General features: G+C 34.7%; 1 protein-coding gene across 1 annotated transcript in view; it reads right to left on the bottom strand.

Annotated features, from left to right (window-relative positions):
* The window catches only part of VCAN (versican), a 100,102-nt gene that overhangs the window by 29,302 nt on the left and 47,989 nt on the right, over positions 1-22,811 (bottom strand). Inside the window, exons 8-10 of the mRNA XM_088129950.1 lie at positions 7,061-12,265; positions 5,280-5,393; positions 3,538-3,651 (exon numbers count right to left, since the gene is read on the bottom strand). Coding sequence (XP_087986076.1) covers positions 3,538-3,651; positions 5,280-5,393; positions 7,061-12,265 — 5,433 coding nt within the window. The remainder of the gene's footprint in view (positions 1-3,537; positions 3,652-5,279; positions 5,394-7,060; positions 12,266-22,811) is intronic.

Genomic DNA, 22,811 nt, shown 5'->3' with positions numbered 1-22,811 from the left:
GCTTAACATCTGGGCTGTGTGGGTTGAAAGCCACAGTGGGTTGGGGTCATGATCCAGAAGAGAAAGCATATATCATACATATATGCAGCACTGGGATTTTAATTTTGCTAAGGTTTTGTGGGGACGAAGGTTCTCTGGAGTGTATAAAACTAGTCTTCAGCCAATGTTAGATATTTCATGGTTTACTTCAGTGTTTCTCAACCTTGGCAACTTTAAGATGTGGAGTTCAACTCCCAGAATTCCCAGCCAGTGTTGTGGCTGGGGAATTCTGGGAGTTGAAGTACACATATCTTAAAGTTGCTAAGGTTGAGAAACACCAGTGTAGTGATTTCCATTTCAGAATTACAGAAAAATGTTAAATTTGAAGCCACAGCAATGGAATCTGGGGGCCTGATTGGCCAAGTGTGAATATACAGAATCCAGTATTATTCATACTTAATATCCAACACCGCCTACTGCAATAGGTGGGAAAAGCATGTTTTGAAAAATACAATAAATTACAGCAGAGTGTGAAATTTCCTTGAGTCAGTTCTTCCATCTTTCTAACACGGAAATCAGGATTAATTAGCTCTTGCCTCATAGTCCAGGTTAATGGCATGGAAAACATTAAAACTGACTCATAGCCCTGCATATAATTATTTCACGTGTTTTAATACATGTAAAAATTAGTTGTGAAGATCTAGAAGATCAAAACTTTGTAAAGTCATTTTTAGATCCCTTTGCATAGCATGAATTCTGAAGAACAGAGCAGTTCAAGTTGCAAAAAACCAGTCATTAACAGCAAGCTTCATTGCACCCTTTCTGTAAAACAGAATTATATGTTCTGCACTTTTTTGGCTTTAGCTATAATGAGACCAGGTTCAATGACGTGACATTGGGACTGCTTGGCAACAATGATTTCATTAACAAATGCATCCTTTAAATTACTTTGAGGAATGGAAGAGTTGGCATTTGAGATCCTCCAGAGCTTCCAACCCATGGATGGAAGAAATTATCCCAATGTAGATTGCACAAAGGTCCTTGAACAAACTAGGAAATATACTAAGTATCTCACATGAACCCCTCAGTCAGTAATTGTGAATGGAGTTCTTCATCAACAAGCACAACTCAGGTATTCCTCAAATGCATCCCCTTAGGTAGATATCTCAATCCATATCTGCACAAGGGACAGTTGCCTGCTCTGAATCATGTACAAAGTCAGATTACCCAAATTCCTCTATTTCTGTTAGTAAGGAAAAATTATTTTTTGTTATTTTCTATTAAGCACAGAAATTGTTCAATGAGAGGTTGAAAACATTTAACATCTTGCCTCAGCCTCAGATTTAAGCAGGAATTTGCAGGAGGGATAACTGTCCAGGTAACAAATTGTATTCCAGGGGTCATCTAGTCTCTAGAGAAATGGGAAAACATTATCTAAGGCTTGTGCTAAGTTTAATTTCTACATCTGCTAATCAATGCTTTATTGTCTCTGGCATCTTTGTTTTTATACAGGCTTGGCCATTGCATGTTTTTTTGTGCAGCTTGGGACCTCTTTGTATCAGAGTTGCCTGTGGTCTGTCATATCTTTATCTTTTCCTGTATATTTCTCCATTAAAGATTCTTCTAAGATGCTTTCTGTGAATTTGCTGTGGTCCATCCAGTTAACCCTGACTCCTGGTGACTCAAAAACAAGACCATGCAGTTTTCTTGGCAACATTTTTCAAAGTGACTTGCCAGGACCTTCTTCATAGGGCTGGAGACAGTGACTGGCTTTCATGCCTAAGACAGGACTAGAACTCATAGTCTCCTGGCTTCTAAGCCAGCACTTTAACCACTACACCAAACTGGCTTTTGTCTACAATTTTAGCAGCTTTATATTTTTAGCTCCTCCACCGCAGAATGTCTTGCGTGTGACTATTTAAAGGTGTGTTTTTTTACCTTCCTTTTTTTTCAGTTTTATTTTAGAACAAAGCTTGATTCTATGTATACCTTATGACACTGACCCATCTCCTAAAGGGGAGGGGATGATCTCCCTAATCATGCACCTAAACTCACAAGGCCAGAATTTGTCCCTTGTATCATTTTTTCCCTTTTAATCTCCCAATAAAACACACCAGCTATGGTAGCCCCATTTCTCTCACATGCTGAGATGGGGGGAGGAGCCATCCCCCAAAAGACTGATGGTGGCAGCCATAATTACCGAGCTGCTATACAAAGTAAGAGGCAGACTGAAGGTGTTAGACCCACAGGGCTTCTGAAGACAAATCCAAAACTTCCAAACTTTCACCTACGCACTCAGCCCTGTCCCTGTAGTCATAAAGTAGAATTTAAAGCTATAATGATTTCAGACCTTTTTGGATTTTTTTACAGAAATGTATTTTCGAAATATCTACTACGAAAAAAACTGTTGTCAATGTATGGTCTTACATTAAAGAGCTGAATTCAGAATTATTTCCATTCTTAACAAGACTACTAAAAATGAATTGCAAATAATCTAATCCTTTGCCTTAAATTTAAAAATTAATATATCACAAAAGTACTTTCAGCCTCATGAATTTTTTTCCCCCCAAAAAGCACTTTCAAATTCACAGCCTTTCACCCAGTGGGCTTAGGATGAAAGACTAGCCTGAAATCTGCCAGTATGCAATTATACATGGAAAATACTTTGTTCTAGAGAGAATAAATCCAGGCAGAGATGGAAAAATAAGACACTGTTTTCCTACATTTGCAATTATGAGCAAAGGAGTACAATTTACAGAGCTAGAATTTTCATTCCGTTCTACTTTTTGGAACTTTCTTTATCACCTTTGGACAGGACTTCAACCTATGCTAAGAAACTTGTAATTATTCTGTAATGTCATCTTGACAAAAATAAATCAGGGAGATATTTCTTATAACTAGAGGAGTTAAGATTTAGAAGGAAAAGAAACATTGTGTCAACCCAGAAATGTTCTTTTGTTTTGTTTGGGATTCAATTAAGTGATAAATTTGCAGAGTGGAAATATTATATTTATCATGGGTACACAGTATAGAAACATCACATGGGGTACCACTATTAAAATTTCACAAAGTCATTGTTAACAGCTTTTGAAAATTTAACATGGCATTTGGGACAAAAAGGTGTGATTATTTTGATCATCCTCCTTATGTTGAACTTTATATCAGCATCCTGTAAAAATCCCCAAAAGACGCAAACTCCAGATCTCATTAAGCCTTATCAACATTCTTGATTAAATACCTCACAGTATTTAGTGAAGGTTTGTAAAATAAGCTACTCTCTTCTCTAAACTAATTGTCAGCAACAATAACAGTTAGAACACAAAAACAAGAAAATAAAGCCTACCATAAAGAATGAGTCATTTTTATTTACCCTGTTGTATACAGTTGTGAAATCTGGTTCAACAAAGGCAATATTAAATATTTAGATTAAATAATATAATAAACAAAGAAAATGCATTCATTCCATCCCTGTGGCAAATGGATTCTCTTTGCCACATTTGTGTAGATTACTTTGAAAATAGGATTGAGTTAACTATACATTTCAAACTGATCTCTCACCTTTTTCACAAAGAGCTCCAACATAGCTTGGGAGACAAAGACAAGTAAATGTGCTGACGCCATCAATGCACGTGGCACCATTTCTGCAAGGACTGGATTGACATTCGTCAACATCTATCCAAGAAAATTACAAATAAATAATAATGATTTACAACAGTTGTTCTCACTTGCAAGTTAAAGGCTTCTGTATGCATATTAATTGTAGCAAGTAGAAGAATTCATTCATGGATTTTAGGCATCCTGATATAGTGTGGGGCTGAATTGTGATTGTGGGGCTATAAAACAAACTATAGTGACAAGAGTGCCAAAACAAAGCCTATAATGAAGATTTTGTTGATTTCCTGGTTGTGACAAATGAAGTAAAAAATTATATTTGTAATCTAGACATACGTTTATAATTTTATAGTTTATATTTTGTATTTTATCTCTTGTGTTTTTATTCTACTGACTTGTGATATGAATGTGCCATATGATAAATAAATAAAATCCTAATATATAAGTTTAACAATTTCCTTCAACATTTGAATATATATCCCACACTGAGAACTCTTCTAAATACAATACACAAACCTGCACTTGTTAAAAATTATCCTTGATCTCTAACCTGCATCCTCAGTTTACCTGTCACCACTTGTACTGCTAGGGGAAAAGACATTGCAGCAATTCCTTTTTTGAAAAAGAAAATCTGGATAATTATTGCTGCAAAGAGTCCAACTTGTTCTAACTTGTCACTGTGAAACACTGAACTTCTGTATCCTTTAGTGGCTGTAGGCATTATCATTCATACCATTTATTTCTTCTTTATCATGCTGTCCATTCAAAGAAGTCCATAATTTATGAAATAATATGTAACAATTTTCCAAAAGAAGAAATCCAGGTGATATTGACTAATTAAATAGCTGGAAATGAGCTTCAAAACCCATCAGAATAAGGAGATCTATTATTACCACAATTGCTTCATGCCTTTGGCTGAATCAATCCAACAAACAAAAAGACCAATTTTTTCATTAATTCAATGAACACTCTCATAATATGTCTTCAAAAGCCACTCTTGAGTTTTTAATAGATCTTCATTAAATAAGGATGACATAGAAAAATTCTGAGTAGAAATGGGAAGGGATGGGCATTTTTGAAGTATCTTTCCTCATTTGGTACCCACTAGATATATTAGATTAAAATTTCAGAATTTCTACCTAGGATATATTCCATTATATCTGCAGAGCACCAACTGAGAGGATTGTTTCAGAAAAACATAAAATTTATCCTCCTGTTTCCAAGGCTCTACTAACCTGAAGCTATGTTTGGAAGCAAATTGTGTGGAACTATTGATGGCATGCATAAATTTGAAATGGGTCAGTAATTTTTCCTTACGGTACCCATTTATCAAAACCAGATATTAACATGACTATATTTTACTTCTGTATCATTTACACCTGATCACCTAAAAGTCTTTTATTTATTTAAACAGCAAAACACAGATAAGATTTCTTAATGTGCAACACTGTTATATAGAAAGTGAACAGAAAAGTACAGTGAATAATGCATGTTTTATAAACATAATGAATATCATTTTTTAGATAACTCATTTGTATACATACTGTATAAATTGCATTTGCTGAATGGTTAGGTAAGTGTCCATCAAACTGATTAGTCTCAGTCTTCTCTGAACCTTAAGGTACATTATTGAATTTCTTCTGCATGATAAAAAATTAGTCAAAAACAACGAAACGTTTGTTTCTTACCTACTTCACACCGATCACCACTGAAACCTGGCATACAAGTGCAGATATAGAAAGAGTCGCGTGGGTAACAAGTGCCCCCATGCAAGCATGGATTGCTTTTACATAGATCTTGGCCTGTAAAAATGAGTTCATTGAAAATAGCTGTATTTTTTTTAAAAAAAATGTTTGTTGGGTCAGTTCTCTCTAAGTAGCAAACTGTTTCCTAATTTATCCCTAGTGCTGTCAATCTGCTAAAGTTACAGATTAAACACCATTAACGTGCAAGCACATATAATCAATTTAGCACAGTATGTGGCAGTAACAATAAATCAATGATCAGTCTTTCATAATAGTAATGAAACTAAACTACACCAGGGGAAATTATTTTCAGCAGTATTTTGTTTACTTCAGTGATACTTTGTGTTGATTTTGGCAGTCTTAATATTCTGTTCGGGATTTAGCTGATATGATATGACAATTAATTATAGCCAAAAACAGTTAAAACATGTACATGGTGAATGAAACATGTATTATCTGAACAAAGTTAGTTTATGTGCAATGACTGGGTATACAGAACAACCATTCTTACAGCATACATTTTGTTTGTTATCTTCCCAATAAGACTTGTGACCTTGGATAAATGCAATCATTTAGTTACTATTTTTAATCAATTTATAAGCACATTTTATTTCTTTAAATTTATCACCCAAAAGAACAAGTCAAATCACTATTTGAATCTTTTGTCTTGGCAAAGAAAAGTTCTACGATTTAATTCAGGTTTCTTTTTGTTTTTGTAAGTGAAGGTTACATATATGTAAAACTATCACTCATTACTAGAATATGACACCCACATATTAAGTAATTATATGAATCTGCTGTGTCCGAAAGTAGTACATCAGCCCCAAATTGCCTCTTTTAAGTTTTTAAATGCAACTACTGAACAAAGATTCTATCCCTTGACTTATTTTGTGCAAAACCTTCAACAGAAAACTATGAGAAATCTTAAGTTTACAAATTCTTACCATAGGGAAAAAGAATCTAAGCTAAACATGGTGGATGTCCACAGATAATAAGCAAAAAAAAAAAAATCAAATTCCACATACTTTGAATATCCTACAGAACTAGCTATGCAATTCATGAATACTTTATCCATAGTAACACTGGTTTCACATATACAAACTCACCCTGAATCACATTGTACATGGGCACAATAGTAAATAAGAGAATTAGTGCAAATCCAGGGGAAGGGAAGGCAGACAAGGAGAACTGCTATTCATATCTGCTGAATATGTATTGAATAGCTTTCATCCTAAGATCTGGATACGAAAGCGAATTCCATCAAAATGACTAAATGTTTCTCTTTCATATTTAGCTAGACATGGATCGCTCCATCTCTCAATATCATTACAATTCCATGAATTCCAAACATCTGCTAACATTATATTAATAATCATTTTTCTATCCCAAAATATTGACAAATATTTCACATATAACTCATGCAATATCTTTTTTTTTTTCCTTCATGCAATCAGTCCTGAATTTTTCTGGACACACATCTGAATGCACAAGTGTACCAGATAAACTAGACAACTAATACCAGCAATAATACCTGAGAAAGAGCTATCATAATATAAACCGCTATCACCATCCCAATGATGGACAGTTCACATACTACAGTTGTTCATATAATGCGACATGTATGATTATCTTCATAGTATCTTCAGGCAAGCATTTTCAGATAAATGATAAAAATAAATAATTGTGACAGAGGAAAGGATGCCGTTAAACCATTTTTCCCTTACCTGAGATCTGAACTGCTGAGCCTTCAACTGAACCTTCACCTGGACCAATCAGGAAATCTGATCCTTTAGTAACATCCAAAAGTAAAAATGGTGGGGTTACAAGTTCATTTGCATTTACGTCTTCTGTATTTATTGTCTGTCTGTTATAATCAGAAATGCTTTCAAGACCTGTATATTGATTTACAACGTTAGAAGAAATAGTTGTTGACTCTGGCTGAACAGTTTGGGCTTCTGCAATTTTATCTGTAGATGGCGGGGGTGAAATTGGCCACGCACTGGCTTCATCATCAGCACCAAATACTCCACCTGTTTTACTCTCATGTGGAACCGAAGAAGGTATGCTATGCATCCACAGCAAACTTCCATCAGCACTACTTCCATCTAACTGATTTAGCTCCTTTACCTTCTCAGAAGTTTCTTCTTCTAAACGATCTTCTAAAATTTCAGCACCTGAATGTATAAAGCTTGATGGTACCACTCCGTTTGAAACAGATTCTTCAAAAATAGTTGTTTCTTCTGTAGTAGTTTTTGATGTTTCTATTATATGCCCATCAGATGTAGGTACACTTTCAAGGAATCTGTTCTCCAATTCCACTTTAGGAAAAGCTGTTTCACTGGAAGAATCTTTCAAAGCAGGTTTGTAAGTTACTGTTGTGTCAGCACTAGCTTCTCTAAAAGTTTCTGACACTGGCAAACTATGTTTGTTAGAATCAGTTGATGATGATGTACTTTTCATGGTTTCTTCTGGGTATTCAGAAACATCATTGAGTAAATGCACAGTCACAGGCAGTTTTGGTGTTTGTGTTGTAAGAAGCAAGTTTTTCATAACTGTTTCTATGGATTGTGTGGGTGCAGTTTTCATTCCTTCAAACACCTTGTCGCTTGTTTCTTCAGACTTTGTTACATTTTGTGAAACAAGCTGACCTGAAGCAGTATTTTCTTCAGGTTTATGTGTTGTCAAAGTTTGTTGTGTTTTTATAGGCATGTATGCTGGAGTTGAAGAAAGAACCAGATGTTTCTGTTTATCCATCTGTACTTGTTTTTCTCCTGAAAATGTAATTTCATTTTCCTCAGCTACTATTTGATTGTCTGACAGTGTTGGTTGTTCAGATATGGGTTGTATTGTTTCTTCAGATTCTGTATGTTCAGTTTCATACCCTAATTCAGTGGCCTTTTCTTCAGAACTCATTGGAGACAATATGGTAGAACTGACAAGAGGAGCCATGGTTGGAAGTAGAGTGGATATTTTAGGCAGGTCCTGAGAAATTGCAGTTTCTATTGTGAAAAATGCAACATCTCCTGAACCCACATCTGATGTTGGGGTATGTTCAGATAATATAGGTTCACTATGTATGAATTTACTACCCACAGAACTTCCTTGATTATCTATACTGTTATCATCAATTAACATTTCAGGTGTTATATTTTGAATTTTCATTGCTGATGTATAAATATCATAAGTTGAGTGTCTGTCGGGCTTTACAGTTGTATAATCTCTAATGTCTTCAACATTTGCACTTGATTTCAAATAATCAACATCAATAATTGTTGTTTCATCAGATATTACTTCATGCCCTGTTCCAATAATATCAATAAAGCTAGAAATATCCTCAGAATAATTTCTTTTGAAACCAACTACAGGGATAAGATCTTCATAATCCTTTATGTTGTTTGTGGAATTCTCATATGAAAAGCTCTCTGAAATGTCACTTTCAGATGTTGCTGTGTCTTCCTGTTTCTCTGAGTAGATGAGTAGTTCTTTTGGAGATCCATTCACTGTGGCACTTGTGTTCTCAATCTCTGAATAAGGGAGGGTGTGTGTTATAGGTGGCATTTCCCAATTGGGCAACTGGGTAGATGATTCAGATTTTTTCCCCATTACATCCTGCCAGCCAGATCCTTCCCCAGAACCATCATGGCTTGCAACACTCAACACTTTGGGTAATAAGGTGATTTTTGGTGTTTCTATTGTTCCAGCAGTAAGGGGTTCAATAAATAATTCTGAAATAGGAGTTTCATTTTCATGCCCTGTCAACACCCAGGCTTGCCCTTGGGAAGTTCCATCTGTTGCAGCTAGTATATTTTCTTCCTCTTGGGAGGTGTTTTCTTTGTTCTGATCATCTTCAGGAATGAACCAATTTATAGAAGATGTTTCAGTATCTACAATAGGTAACAGTGGAACTATTTCATCACTGGCTTCAGACAAATTGTCTTCTATAGTGGGTGGATATTTAAATTCATATCTAGAATAGTCAGTGTGCCTTTCAAATTCTTGTTTTTCCTCTGAAAAAAGTTCTTCTGAACTTTTAGGATGAAGAGTATCAAGTTTTAACATGTTGGAGCTTTCTTTTAATATAGCAGAACTCCCAGGTGCAGTGGTAGTCTGAACCATAAAGAATGCATTTTCCAAGTCTTGTTTTGACAAAAATGGAACATTAATTGCTGTGTTTATTGGTCTATACATTGTAGATGGGGGGGAAAGTGTGTGACCACCTTCAGTAGGTTTACTATTTTCTTCCAGCCATTCTTCTTTCTCTACAGTTCTACGTGTTTGATCATACGAAGGGGGATATTTCTGTAAAGATTCAGTAACAGAATTAATATCAAATTTTATTTCTTCTACATGTGGATTAAATGTAGAAGTACCAGAAATTCTTGGCTGTTCTGTTACAGATTCTGTTTGTGTAATTTTTCTTCTTTCTTCATAATACATGTCTGCCTCCAAATGGGAGGTTGTATCAGAAGCTCTTGTTTCCAATATATTTGACACTTCCTCTTCCATTTTTGATTTGTTAATGGACTCTCCTGTAATACTTGGGTTCACTAATGTGACTATAGTAGTACTACTTATGTCTAACGTTGCAGCTACATCTGTAACTAGTGGATACTGAGATGTCACGCTGCGTTCTTCACTTTCATTTATTTGAATTCTAGGTCCTTGTACCAATAATTCAGATGAAACTGGGTTTTTTGTAGGAGAATATGTAAAAGAGTCTATGTCTCCAGAACCAGGTTCAATCAATGGAAATTTACTATTATTTTCTTTTTCTGTGGGAGTATAATGCTCCAGTACCATGCTACTTGTGTCATTAACTGATTCTTCTCCAGAGCCTACATCCACAAGATCCATTTTTTGGGCAAAGGTAGTTGGAGAAATGTTTTTTCTATCTTCCAGCTGAAGAGATTCCATTGCTTCATTTACTATGTATTCAGAACTTCCTTTCTGCAGAGTTATGTTATTTGCCACTAATGTGGAATACTGTGGAGTACTGGTGGAATGTTCTACAGTGTTTCCAGTTTCACTTGATTCTGTTACTAAGTTCATTCTTACACTGATGTCAGGAGAAATGTTTGCTGAAGGTTCCAGAGTCACTGTCATACTAGATGTTTCAAACAAGTCTGTTTGCTCTTGTACTGCTATAGATGTTATTACTTCTTCATTTGTCTCCACAACAGACTTGTCATTAAATGGCAATAACATACTTGCATCTGATTCATCTTGTAGTGCTCCTTGGCTATAAGTTGCATTTTTTGATACTTGACTTTCTATTCTAGTGTCTGTAGCCCCCCCATGCAATTCAGCATCCAACACATCTACTGTATGATTAGTAAGAATTGCATGATTCACTGGTGGTTTACTTGAAACACCACCTATTTCCTTTCCTTCACTGCTTCCATATTCAGACCTCACTGGAAATGAAGTCAGGGTAGTAGCTTGAGTCATACTATCAATTCCTCCAAAACCTGGATCTAGAAATTGGGAGTCTATACTTACCACTTTGCTGGTAGGACCCCCCAAAAGTATTTCTCTATTAGGTTTCCTCCAAAATTCTGTGGATCCATCACCAGATTCTTCATTAATGGGCAATCTATTTCCTGTGACCTCTTTGGTTTTGAGAGGGGGAACATCTGTTACAGAAATTGTTTTGGTGAGAGTTATCGATCCTTCACTCACAGCTCTGATGTTATCACTGAAGTACTCAGTGTTACTAAACAATTTTTCTGTATTGATGGCAGTTGAATTCTCCATATTTAAAGAAACAGTGTTTGTACTTTCTTTCTTCTCCTCCATATTAACTGGATTTTCAGTAGTGCTCAAAATTATTTCAGTAGAAGAGTCAGTAGTAAAGGATTCTACAAAACTATGTTCAGTAATAAACATAGTCTCTTTATACAAAGAAGCAGGAGATTGTGAAGCAGAAGGGATAGCTTTAGGTGGAACTGGCTTTTCATCAACTGAGAAAATTTCCTGAATAGGATCTTTTTCTTGTCCTCCTGGTTTTATTAATGCACTAGTTGGTTTAAAACCATCTTCTTGAACATCTCCAGACCCTTCTGGCATATTCAATAAATTAGTACTTGTAGTTGTTGCCAATGAATTTATATAAGAACTAAGTATATTATGTCTACTTGTTGTATTATAATTTCCTTGCACAACAGAAGTGTCATGTTGAGCTGCTATGTCATCTCCAGTGGCTAAGGGTATAGTGGTAGAATGAGGTAACCAACCTTGAGTAGAAGCTGTTATGGTTAACTGTTCAGAGTCTTCTTTTAGCTCTGTGTTCATTGTGTGGGGAGAAACAGAACTTATTAATTCAGGCTTGGCAGTTAAATCTTCTAAGTGTTCTGTTTCAGACTGTATCAATTTCTCAGTATTGTCTGATAAAGACTGGCCATGGAGAAATATTGTTTCATGAATTTTATGTGTAGTTGAAACTTCTAAATCTCCACTAAAGACCTCTTCTATCATGTCAAATTCTGCCATTAACTTTTGTGTAACAGCAGTATCCACAGTTGATTCATTTGGCTGTATTGTGGCCAAGAACTCATTCTCAGACACCATGTTAGTTTCATTGATATGCAGAAAATTTACATTTTTGGAATGTGCTAAAATTTGGTCACTCCTTGCTTCTTCCGCTTTTATATCTTTAGGTGCAGTGGTCACTTGCTGCTTTCCATTAATAAACTGCAAAGGTGGGGGAGTTGTGATAGCAGTAGTATTCTCACAGTCAACTTCTTCACTATCATCTTCTTCCAGATGATATATTTCAGGATAGAAATGGTCAACAATTAGGATATCTTCAGGAACATCATCAGGGCTTGCTGTACAGGGTTCATCAGTTGTTGATTCACCATCTAGTGGGGGTTCATCTATTTCATGATGGATTTGGTAACCAAATACATTCCAAACTCCAGGCAATGAATCTGTAGAAAAAAAAGAGCTTTTAATAGTAATTTTAAATTTTTGATTTGCCATTGGTAGTAATTAATATCACAATAATATAAAATGCATTGAAAAGAGATATATATCAAATCATGTCCATCCACTAAAATCCAATAGCCTCAAAATACTATAAAATTTTCAGTATCAGATTTTTAGAAAAACTCAAACTTTGTTTTCTGGTATTATTGAATAAAAATAAAATTGCTATTTTAAGGCACATTTTCCATCAAATATATTGAATAAAAAGATTTAATAAAAGATTTAATAAATGGAATAAACTGTTTCTTATTATATCTGCTGACAACACATATAGACCAATACAGAACATTACATATATTTTATCATAAATCAATCTCCCCTAGAAAGTAGATGATAAAGATAAAAATGTAGACATAATCCAGCATTATAACATCTTATTGAAAAGATCAAGCAGCTTTTCATATACATATTTTATTTTTCAACCAGTCATTATTTTATCACATTCAGATGGAAACAAGTTTAAGAAAGTCTTTATTGACTTTCACAAACAACAAGTTCTCCCTGAAAGCAAAATTTAGTGCCCTGTCCATTTTGAAAGTATCATGGGGACCTTGATATGTTAAGTTCTTTAAAAGAGATCACCACCATCCAACCATTGTTGAGATTTGTACATGAACATCCCTGTAAGCAAATAAGAAGGAACCCAACACAATGCATATTTTTGGAGAATAGGTCTACAGTCACCCATGAAAAAGTGGCAGGATAGAAACTAGAAAAAATATTTCATATACACATCATACAATTGCCTTCTCTTGCTCCCACACCATTCCAATCACATTCTATTTTGTCCACTCTTCTTCTCCATTTGGGGTACTGACAATGTAAAACTGTTCAGCCTGCCAAGCTGAACCAACTTTAAAAGATTTTCATAGAAAATTAAAAGTTGTAGGAAAGTCTCCATAATAGACAAAATAAATTGTTTCATTACCTGATGCAATGGCAACAAAACAGATTGTGATATAAAAATGGGAGGGGGGGGAATCAATATTTATTAAGCTTTTTATTCAACTGTCTAGTCTTGTGATTATGTAGACTTACAGCCACTCAAAAATAAGTCTCACTGACTTAAATAGGGCTTACTTACAGGGGACTGCAGGATTTCAACAATAATGACTAAAATTAGAAATTGTAAACTCAGCCCCGTCTGAATATGTAAAAACATGTAAGGTGGTAGCAAAATGAATATTTTGACTATTTTTATAACAATGCCTGCAAAAGAAATTCATTGGGAGCTACTTTGGCATAAACCCGGCCTATACAACACGCAGCACACCAAGTGGCCTTGGGCGGCCCACCAGCATTTTTGGAAAAATAATCATCACTGCTGCCAAATGTTGCAGGAAGGCTCCACTGATGCCTCTTTGCAGCCACTTCTGCTCTGAAAGACACACTGCTGAGCACCTCCAAGACCTCCAGACCTCACAGACACTGCCAGCTCCAAGGCCACCACTGTGCCACAGGTCTTCCTCTGCAGCCACAATTACTTTTAAGATATCAGTCTGGCCCTTTTCCCTCTATCAGTTGCGCAGACCTGGTCTAAACATTAATAGTCGGCAATAAAAACTTCCATTTTAGACATCTGCAGAAGATCTAAACTTTCAAGAAGGTATCAAAGATCTATCTACAACAAGCTGGCATTTATTTTTCCTAGCCTTTATCATACTGAATTTGTAAAAAATGCAATTTCCACATATAAACTGGTCTCGGTTGATGTTTCCTTTGTTTTAGACAAACTTACAGCCATGTTTTCTTTTGTAATATTAAAATAATTCTTCTTCACAGGTCTCCTATAAAGAAATGTTGATATATAACAGGCATGATTATAGTATCACCTGGGGCACCTTTTGCTTTTGAGTTTGCACGTAAAGGAACAAAATTCTTTAGAATTCTAATTTATACTACTAGTGAATATCTGATTTACAGTACACTAGGGATTCTCAAACTTTGCAATACCATGGTCTCTAAAATGATAAACATACCATCAATGACCTTATTTGCTAAAATATGGTTTCTTACACTGCTTTTAATCAAAGAATTTTGTTTCTTGGGAGGGAGGGAGGGAGGGACAAAACTGATAATGAGATAAGCATCCAGTCTCTTAAACACTGTATGTAGATATATTGTTCCAAAAATAAGTTCTCGTTTTGACAGCGGCATATATAACTATAAAATAAGGAAATCAGGGTTCTTGTTAGCTCAGCATCTTTTATACGGCATTAAGTCTTGACCTAAAATGTTCAGCAGAATTTCCCAGACAGTTCAGCATTGCATATTATGGGTGGTGAGTGAGATAAATCTAAGAATCCATTCTCCATGGAAGCAGTTAACACTTCAATGACACTTAAAGGATCAGTGAACTCAATAGCAGATTTGAATCTTTACAAACATTTTTTACTAAAGCATATGAAATCCTTTACATTCAGCAACCTTAGTAAAGGTTTCTAGATATTTTCCCCCTTTAGTTAATCATCTATCAAATACATTCATGGTTTAAGTCAAAATGACATTTAGGAATATCAAGCATCTAAGCACTTATTACACTTAGAATCGCTCGTGGAAATGGTGTTCAAAGCAGCCACTTCTATATTTATTTTAGATTGAAAGTTGAAAGTCATTTAAAATTCCCAAAGCTGAAAAAAAAGCTTAATGTTGCTCGTCAGGTTAATAAAGAATCCTGAACAGCTGGTTATCTGCTAAAGTCACAGGAAGGAATCCAAAATCCATTGCTTCTTCAAAGAAGCCTGTTGTTAATATATCACAGAAGTCAAGGATCTGGAAAATATTAAGGAAATTAAGTGTCTTCATCTCAAAAGCTGCAAACCTGTGCCTACGTGTTTGGAAGTAATTCATTCAATTCAGTGGGACCTACATCTGAAAAGACATACATAGAATTAAGTGGCAGTTAATCTAGTAAACTAAAATGACATTAAAATGTTGATTTACATTCTAATAATATAAAGCAACACTTTATAACATGACTTGGAAACTGCTGGTGGTCCACGAAAATAGCACCCTTGGTTCTGGTGTGGGTTAAAATAAAGTAGCACTATACATATGTTCTGCAATACTTCAGAGCATAATGTAGCACACCTCTATAATTCTTTAAACCATGGATAGTTTAAAATCTTATGCAATTACCAAATATCTCAAGTTTTTGGCATTCTTGACCAAATCTCACAATATTTTTGGCAGGGATACTAAAAAATCATGACACTTGGCAATCCCATGAGAGTTGTATCCTTTTTAAAAAAATTGAAAGTAGAGTTTTTGTCTTCTATATTCACCTTTGGGGGCTCCACTGCTTTGCCTGCATTGTTATCTATCTATATACTACTAAAACTCTCATTGTTTTATCCGTTTGTCTGTTTGTACCCTCAAATTAGCCCAAACGGCACATTATACATTAAACGGCAACAATTTTTGAATCAAGGTACCTAGAATCCACTAATTTAAAGAATGCATAAAAAATATGGGACCCATTACTCCTATGGAATTGAAATGTCCACAATGTCCACACCAGTATTATTCGCAAAGTTGTGGCCATTGGAATATCCCTACAGTCATGTGATTGTGATTTCCGATGTTCCCTGCCAGCTTCTTGCAAGCAAAGTCAATGGGGAAGCCAGCAGGAAGTCAGAAGTCACTCCCACTGCTTTTATTGAAGTTTGTTTGCCGCTACAATTATTTTTCTATTTATGATATATACTCTTCTTAGATGACCATGGACCATCCAGCATTGGGGTAAAAAATATGGTCAGCCTAAAATTTAATGTTCATTCTGGCCACATCAGATTGCACTACCTTTCTCTCAAAGGATGACCCAACAGGTCACAAGGTTGTCTAGTAGTTCTTAAAAATCTTTCAATGACTGTGTATTGGTTTATATAAGGAAAGGTTTGAAACTGTTGATATAATACAAAATTAAAAGTACAAAAACTAGTCTGAACCCTAAATAATGGAAATATATTTCTTATTTTGAACTATTGGCACAGTCAATAACTTCACAGAAAAAGTAAGGATGGAAACCATAATATATTCAGTAACAGGTAAGCTCATGTAGCACATGCAATATGCAATTCATAAATATGCATATTACTGTATTGCACATATCTAGGTTCTGTTTATTATTTAAATTGAGTAAAAATTATTTATTTTTTCACTAAGCATTACCTGTTATGCAATCAATCAAGCCAAAAAGTTAGAATTGTTTCAGGTCAGGTTGAGATATTTGTCTCAAACTCATAAAGTCATATCAAAGAAAAGCCTGAGAAATTCATCCTTTCTGAATCAGGAAAAAGCAGGTTCCGTGTTTTTAATACAAGAACATTACTCTGTTATAATGAAATGATACCTACCCCTATGAAAATTAGGTGGCAAAATTTCAAATAAAGTTGTGGTTGAAATAGTTATATTTTATCAAAGCCAAAGCCTAAAATAGCTTATCAAAGTTAAACATCCCATTGTAAATTGACAATATTAGACATCCTAGTAAATTAAAAAGAAAAAGAAAAGACAAGGGTTGTGCCATATATAGTTCACCAGTTCAACTATGATTTTGATTGCTGGCTGTAAAACCAAAGGCTTTCTAAGGTTAATATCTGAATTTAATATAAATAGTTCAGAAAACCCTTAGGTCACGAAATGCTGAAAAAGTTCTAACAACTCTTCACAGCACATGAAATAATCAGAGTTTCAATATTATAGGATTAAATAAACAAAAAAAAGGAATATTACAGTGGGTTGTAATGATAGGCCGCATTTTTGTATTTGCATTCTTAATCTATTACTCTTGATTTTCTTTTCTTGCCATGCATGTCAGAAACTACATTTTTCAGTTAGTTAGAAGTAATTTGTCAATGAGCCACCACGCTGACTCCTAATATTTGCCATACTAAATATAAGCTCTATAAAAGTTGATAATTTCCTAGAACAGAAAAAAATTACTCTTACTACTTCAAATGTGTTCATATACATTTTTACAATATTCAGAATGGTAACTGATTTATATCTAGATTTTTAAAAACCTAGGTCCCAAATAACAGACCATACTTTTCTTTTTTAAAAAATTACTGTGCTATTGTGATGATCCTCGCAAATAGAATAGACCAGATTAAAATGGACAGATAATATTTCCACTTTCATATAGCCATTTCCCTGTAATAGGAAGCATTTTGAAAGGATTACTAAAAGTAGAGTTAACCTCTTTAGATCCCTTTTAGTTCTTTCTTGCACTGCTTAACTGTCATCACAAAATTTGGCAGGAATGACTGAAACTTTCCCCTTGTGTCTGGAGGAGTTGGATATTCCCATATACACTGTATGATGGCAAGAAGCCTTACTACAAAGTTAACTTGAGAAAGAATTCTGAGATATAACTCTGTTCTAAATGTTTATACCTATATTGAGTCAGAACTTCAAAGTAATAAAAAGCATGGCTGTATAAATTAAATCACATAAATAAAATAAATAAAAATAAAATAGCCATTTGATCTATTGATGACTCCCTGATCCTACCACTCACTAATTGAGCTTCCCAGCTAAAACAAGCACTGTTGTCACTCCTGACCCATAATACTCTCTTCAGCTGCTCAAAACAGTTGAACAACAACTCTTCCAAGCTCAGAAAATCTGAGTTATTCAAATTATGATTTCTCTGGGAATGGAAGGTGTTTCATTTTACTACTTCTCCTAAGATATTGATATACCAACCAAAAAAAGGTTGATTTATACCAATACACTATCTATATAATAAACAATCCTGTATCTTAGAAGTATTTCTTTTAATTTTATTCTTAAATAAGTTAAGCATTTATTTCTCAAACGATGCTTCTCAAGCAAATTTTAAAAATAGCTTATTAAATTTTGTTTGAAAAGCACTGTTTAATAATCATTTAAGTATTTGTACTGCATAACCTTATTTGCATTTATAGCGCCACACAGAACATTTGCTCTGAATTTGGTTTAATGAGCACTGACCCATATCTGCACTGCCTCGGGATATGATTAGCTGGCATTGTTTGTGTCAGACCTCTTTGGTTCACAAGACAAAATGCTGCAAGAATGCATTTCCCAGGACACAAGGGTTCAGGTAGCAAGACTATGAAGTCATTACAAAAGAATTCCAGGGACTGCTATTATCAAATGTGAGCACTATTTATAATCATTTTCATATTTCTTGTGTCTCCTTCTCTTGCTCACCTTATAAGATAATTTAGTTTGGACAGGGATGGAAGATACAGTTTCCCTCTATTCCTTGATTTGGTAACATCTTGCTCTAGTATCAGGTTGTTTACCTTTGACCATGTTTTTGCACAGTTCATAATATGCAAAAACAATAGAACATTTGTGTTGTAATAATGTCTGAAAGGAGAAATGTCTTGTTCAAGTTACAACTTTCCCACAGTGGAAAACAATATTAAGAGTTATCTTAATTATCTTATTAATCAGGTGAAAGGAATGACTCTTAAAAGTAGTATGGTTTTATGAATTATTTGTATTTTTTTAAAAATAGAAGTGTTCTACTATTAATTATATGCTTGTTTTTGGAACCTATCCAGAGTCATCTGGGTGGTGGTATGTAAAGTTGTAAAATTTAGAGTCATTATTATTTAATAATCATAATGAGTTATTGGGTTGGCTGGTATGGGTCTTCCGGGCTGTGTGGCCGTGTTCTTGAAGTTTTGTTTCCTAACGTTTCGCCAGTACCTGTGACCAGCATCTTCAGAGTGCAGGAACACAGACAGGAGCACTCCTGCCCTCTGAAGATGCCGGTCACAGGTGCTGGCGAAATGTTAGGAAACAAAACTTCAAGAACCCGGCCACACAGCCCGGAAGACCCACACCAGCCATCGTATGCCGGCCGTAAAAGCCTTCGACAATACAGTTATTGGGTTCATGAATACCTAAAAAGCTATAAGGAAACCACTAGTATTTCTATATAACAGTCATGTTTTCTTGGCAACAGTGCAAACTCCAACATGAAATATGTATATACATTATAACATGTTACATAACAATGTAGTTTCATAATTACTATCAGTAACCTGAAAGAATATGAACATAATCATTTTATAATATGCTTCTCAAAAGCAACTTACAGTGGAAGGTAATGGGTTATTTAGTCAATTATTAAACCTTAAAAACCTACTGCTTACAGTTGCATGAAAAATGGGAACAATAAATTCTCCAACAGACATAATTTCTCTGTCTCTCTCACACACAGAGATATATGCGTGGATGGCTTGGTCCTAAGTCTAATAAGCAAATAATAAATTGGTATGTTGGATTCATATAATCACAATGTATCTGTTATTAAAATATTGATATCACCAACCACACTATCCTGAAATAAGACAACACTTCTGGATACATAGACTATGTACTTTAGTATTAAAGGCCTCAACCTGATAGGTAATATCTGGCATCTTACATAAACAAAAAAAAATGTCCCAATTTGGAATATTCCATTTCAAAAGATTACATGTCTGTTATAGCCACTAGGAAGAAATCCAACTAGATTCTTTAATACATCTTTTTCAGTTTCCCAAACGCATTTCTAACCCTGTTATAGCCTTTAACTAGAGACTGAGTTGTCCAAAATTAAAGCTAACGTTTGGTTATTCTGACAGCTTGGCTAATGCTTAGCCTGACACCAATTGGATTGCCTTTGTTAATATGATCTGACAACCTTAGATTCCCATGGTGGAAAAGCATCACAAGCAAATCGCCTTGTGACAAGTATCTATTATCTCTAGAATCAGAAAAGTTTAAAGGGGTTATCAAACAGAGGATCCAGCACACAGAATTCCAGAATGATTTAAGTTCTTTAGGTGTTTTTGATTGGCACTCTAATATACTCTGTGTCTATGTGATTCCTTTCTTTTCTCAAGAACTGTAAGTATCAACTCTTATTTTTTTAGAATTTTGCTCATGATTACTAACAGAGTATTTGAAAAACTTTCGTATTAAATATGAATGAAAGAGAATAGAGTGATATTCAACTGAATGTTAGATGAAATTCAGTCCTTACAATAGTAATGAACTTTCCAGGGTTAGTTCATAAGTGTGCTTTCAGAAACAGTCCAGAACTGTATTTGGGCAAGTCTGTATGTCTGGCCATGGTACCCAACCTTTGGAACATCACCCTGCCTCCCCCTGCACTGAGGTTAGCTCCAACCCTACTAACCTTACAGAAATCCCTCAAAACATTGTTTTTTCAACAGGCTGGGGATCCCCTGGTATCTGGAGCTATGTATTTGTATCTGTATCTGTATTTGTATTTGTTTGTATTGGTTTTAACTGTTTTTATGATTGTTCACTGCCAAGTCACTTATTTGGGATGAGCTGCTTATAGAAATTGAATAAAATAAAATAAATAAAATAAAGTAATTATCTTAGAACCAGAAACAACAAAACAGCTGCATTCAGCCTCAAAGACCTTGGCTTTCTAAGTTATGTATGAGACAGTTCTGTTCTGGCACCAAAATTATGGAATTAACTTTAAATTTTATATGTTCTGGTCACCTTTTAAAATTTTCAGTTAACATTTAACTTATCAAACACACACACATCACACACATACACACACCAGTATTGGTGATGCTGTTTTCCCTGTTGTCAGTTTTAACGTACTCCTTTTAATTTTAACTACGTTCTTAAGTACTACCATTTCGGATTCTTTAACCAAAAAAGTGATAAATACTTTTATAACTACATAAATAGTAACTAGGAGGAAGGCAGCTTCTGTGCTGAACCCGGAAGACCCACACCAGCCACCTTCAAACTAGAGTTGGAAGAGGTGTTTCAAAATGCACAGGACCCACAAACACAACACCCCTCCTTGATTCTGCTGCAATGGAAAGGGTTCTTCTGCATATTCACCATCCTGGAAGCAAATATAACTTTCCAGGGCATTGGATATACAGAGGAACCCTTTCCACAACAGCCACGCATCCTGGAAAGACATTTCTGCTTGATGAACTGTAACGGGGTATGTTCACACTCCCACATGTTCTGAAGCACCTTTTCCAAATCAAATCTGAAGCACTGCACAGCCCTAATTCTGACTCATTCCTCTCCTGATAATTCATGAAAAAAATTGTGCTTTTGAAATACATTTTTCCCCAATGATTCTCGAACTCCAATTTGTTCTTATAAAATAATGCACTTATTTTCTCACTAGACTGGACAGATTTAAAATGAATTGTTGGATCTGGAGAAGAATATATTTTTGTATAAATTTGGATCCAGATTATGGATTATGCTTTAATCGTATTATAATCAATGAACCTTGAAACAAAATAACCTTATTATGACTAAATGAATATTATTCATCATGTAGATCAATTTATAACATCTCTTTTAATGGAACTAAATTGTAATTAACTTAGTCATGATCTAGCTGTAAGGTTCACACCGATACTACTCACCCACAAACACAGAGGTGCAGTTCACACAATCTGTTAAATGTTAATGTGGTTTGTTTGGATTTGCCCTAATCTGTTTACGGGCATGGCTAAATGTGGTTTATTGAACAAACCATAGTTTAGCACAATGTGTGAATTCCAGTTACTTGTATACTCACACACATACATAAACACAGACCCATAAAATACTGAGACTCTTTAACTACTTGAAAAATATCTACGTTCCTTGTGGCAATACCTTAGCATAAAAGATTGTAAACATTTTAATGTAGTCTATCATACCAGCTCATCTAATTACAGTTATCAAGACATATTTACCATATATACTCAAAACCAGTGTTGAAAATGTATCATAAAACAGAAACACAGCAGCATAAAAATAGTTACTACTTTATACTACAATTAAATTACCATGAAATCATATTTTCCAACAGCTCTGTTCACCAATAATGGCAAAAAAAAAAAAATGCTGGAAGAATCTTCATTAAAAAAAAGTAAAGATGTTTTCATATCAAATACAACTCTGATGAAGCATCAATACAGCTTTCTTGACAGTGTCACAGAGGTGGTATGTCATTTGCCATCTTCCAGGATATTTTAAGTTCCTAGTCTAGCTTACAACTACTGATAAAATTTTATGCTAACTACTATATAAACCATGATGATGTTGACATCTTCAACTGGATGCATTTCATATCATTGGGAAGATGTAAGAAACTCTTTACTGAAGAGTGGGAAAGGCACTTAGGGATTCCAGGGGCAACAAACTAATCCAGTTCAGTTGAGACTTTCAACTGAATTATAATTAAACTAATATAAATTAGTGCTTAAAGTAATTCTTGGTTAAGCCAATCAACTCACATTCACTATGAAGAACAATAGACATAGCTAACAGTAGATTTTCTATTTATGGAATAATCAGAAAGGAATATTCAAGTGAATTTTACAAAGGTAATGTACTGCTTAGGAAACAAAAGATGAAAAGGATATAATGTATGGCAATTGTACAAAACAACATCACTAATATTTTTTTCTAATAATGTTAGATATATTCACCTTTTCT

Source organism: Python bivittatus, unplaced genomic scaffold (genome assembly GCF_059951505.1).
Source record: "Python bivittatus isolate LINGU-HERP-01145 unplaced genomic scaffold, Pbiv_v1 ctg000850_np1212, whole genome shotgun sequence".
NCBI classification, from domain to species: domain Eukaryota; kingdom Metazoa; phylum Chordata; class Lepidosauria; order Squamata; family Pythonidae; genus Python; species Python bivittatus.
Note: the sequence above shows the minus strand (reverse complement) of the source record. Positions and strands in the feature narration are given on the sequence as shown.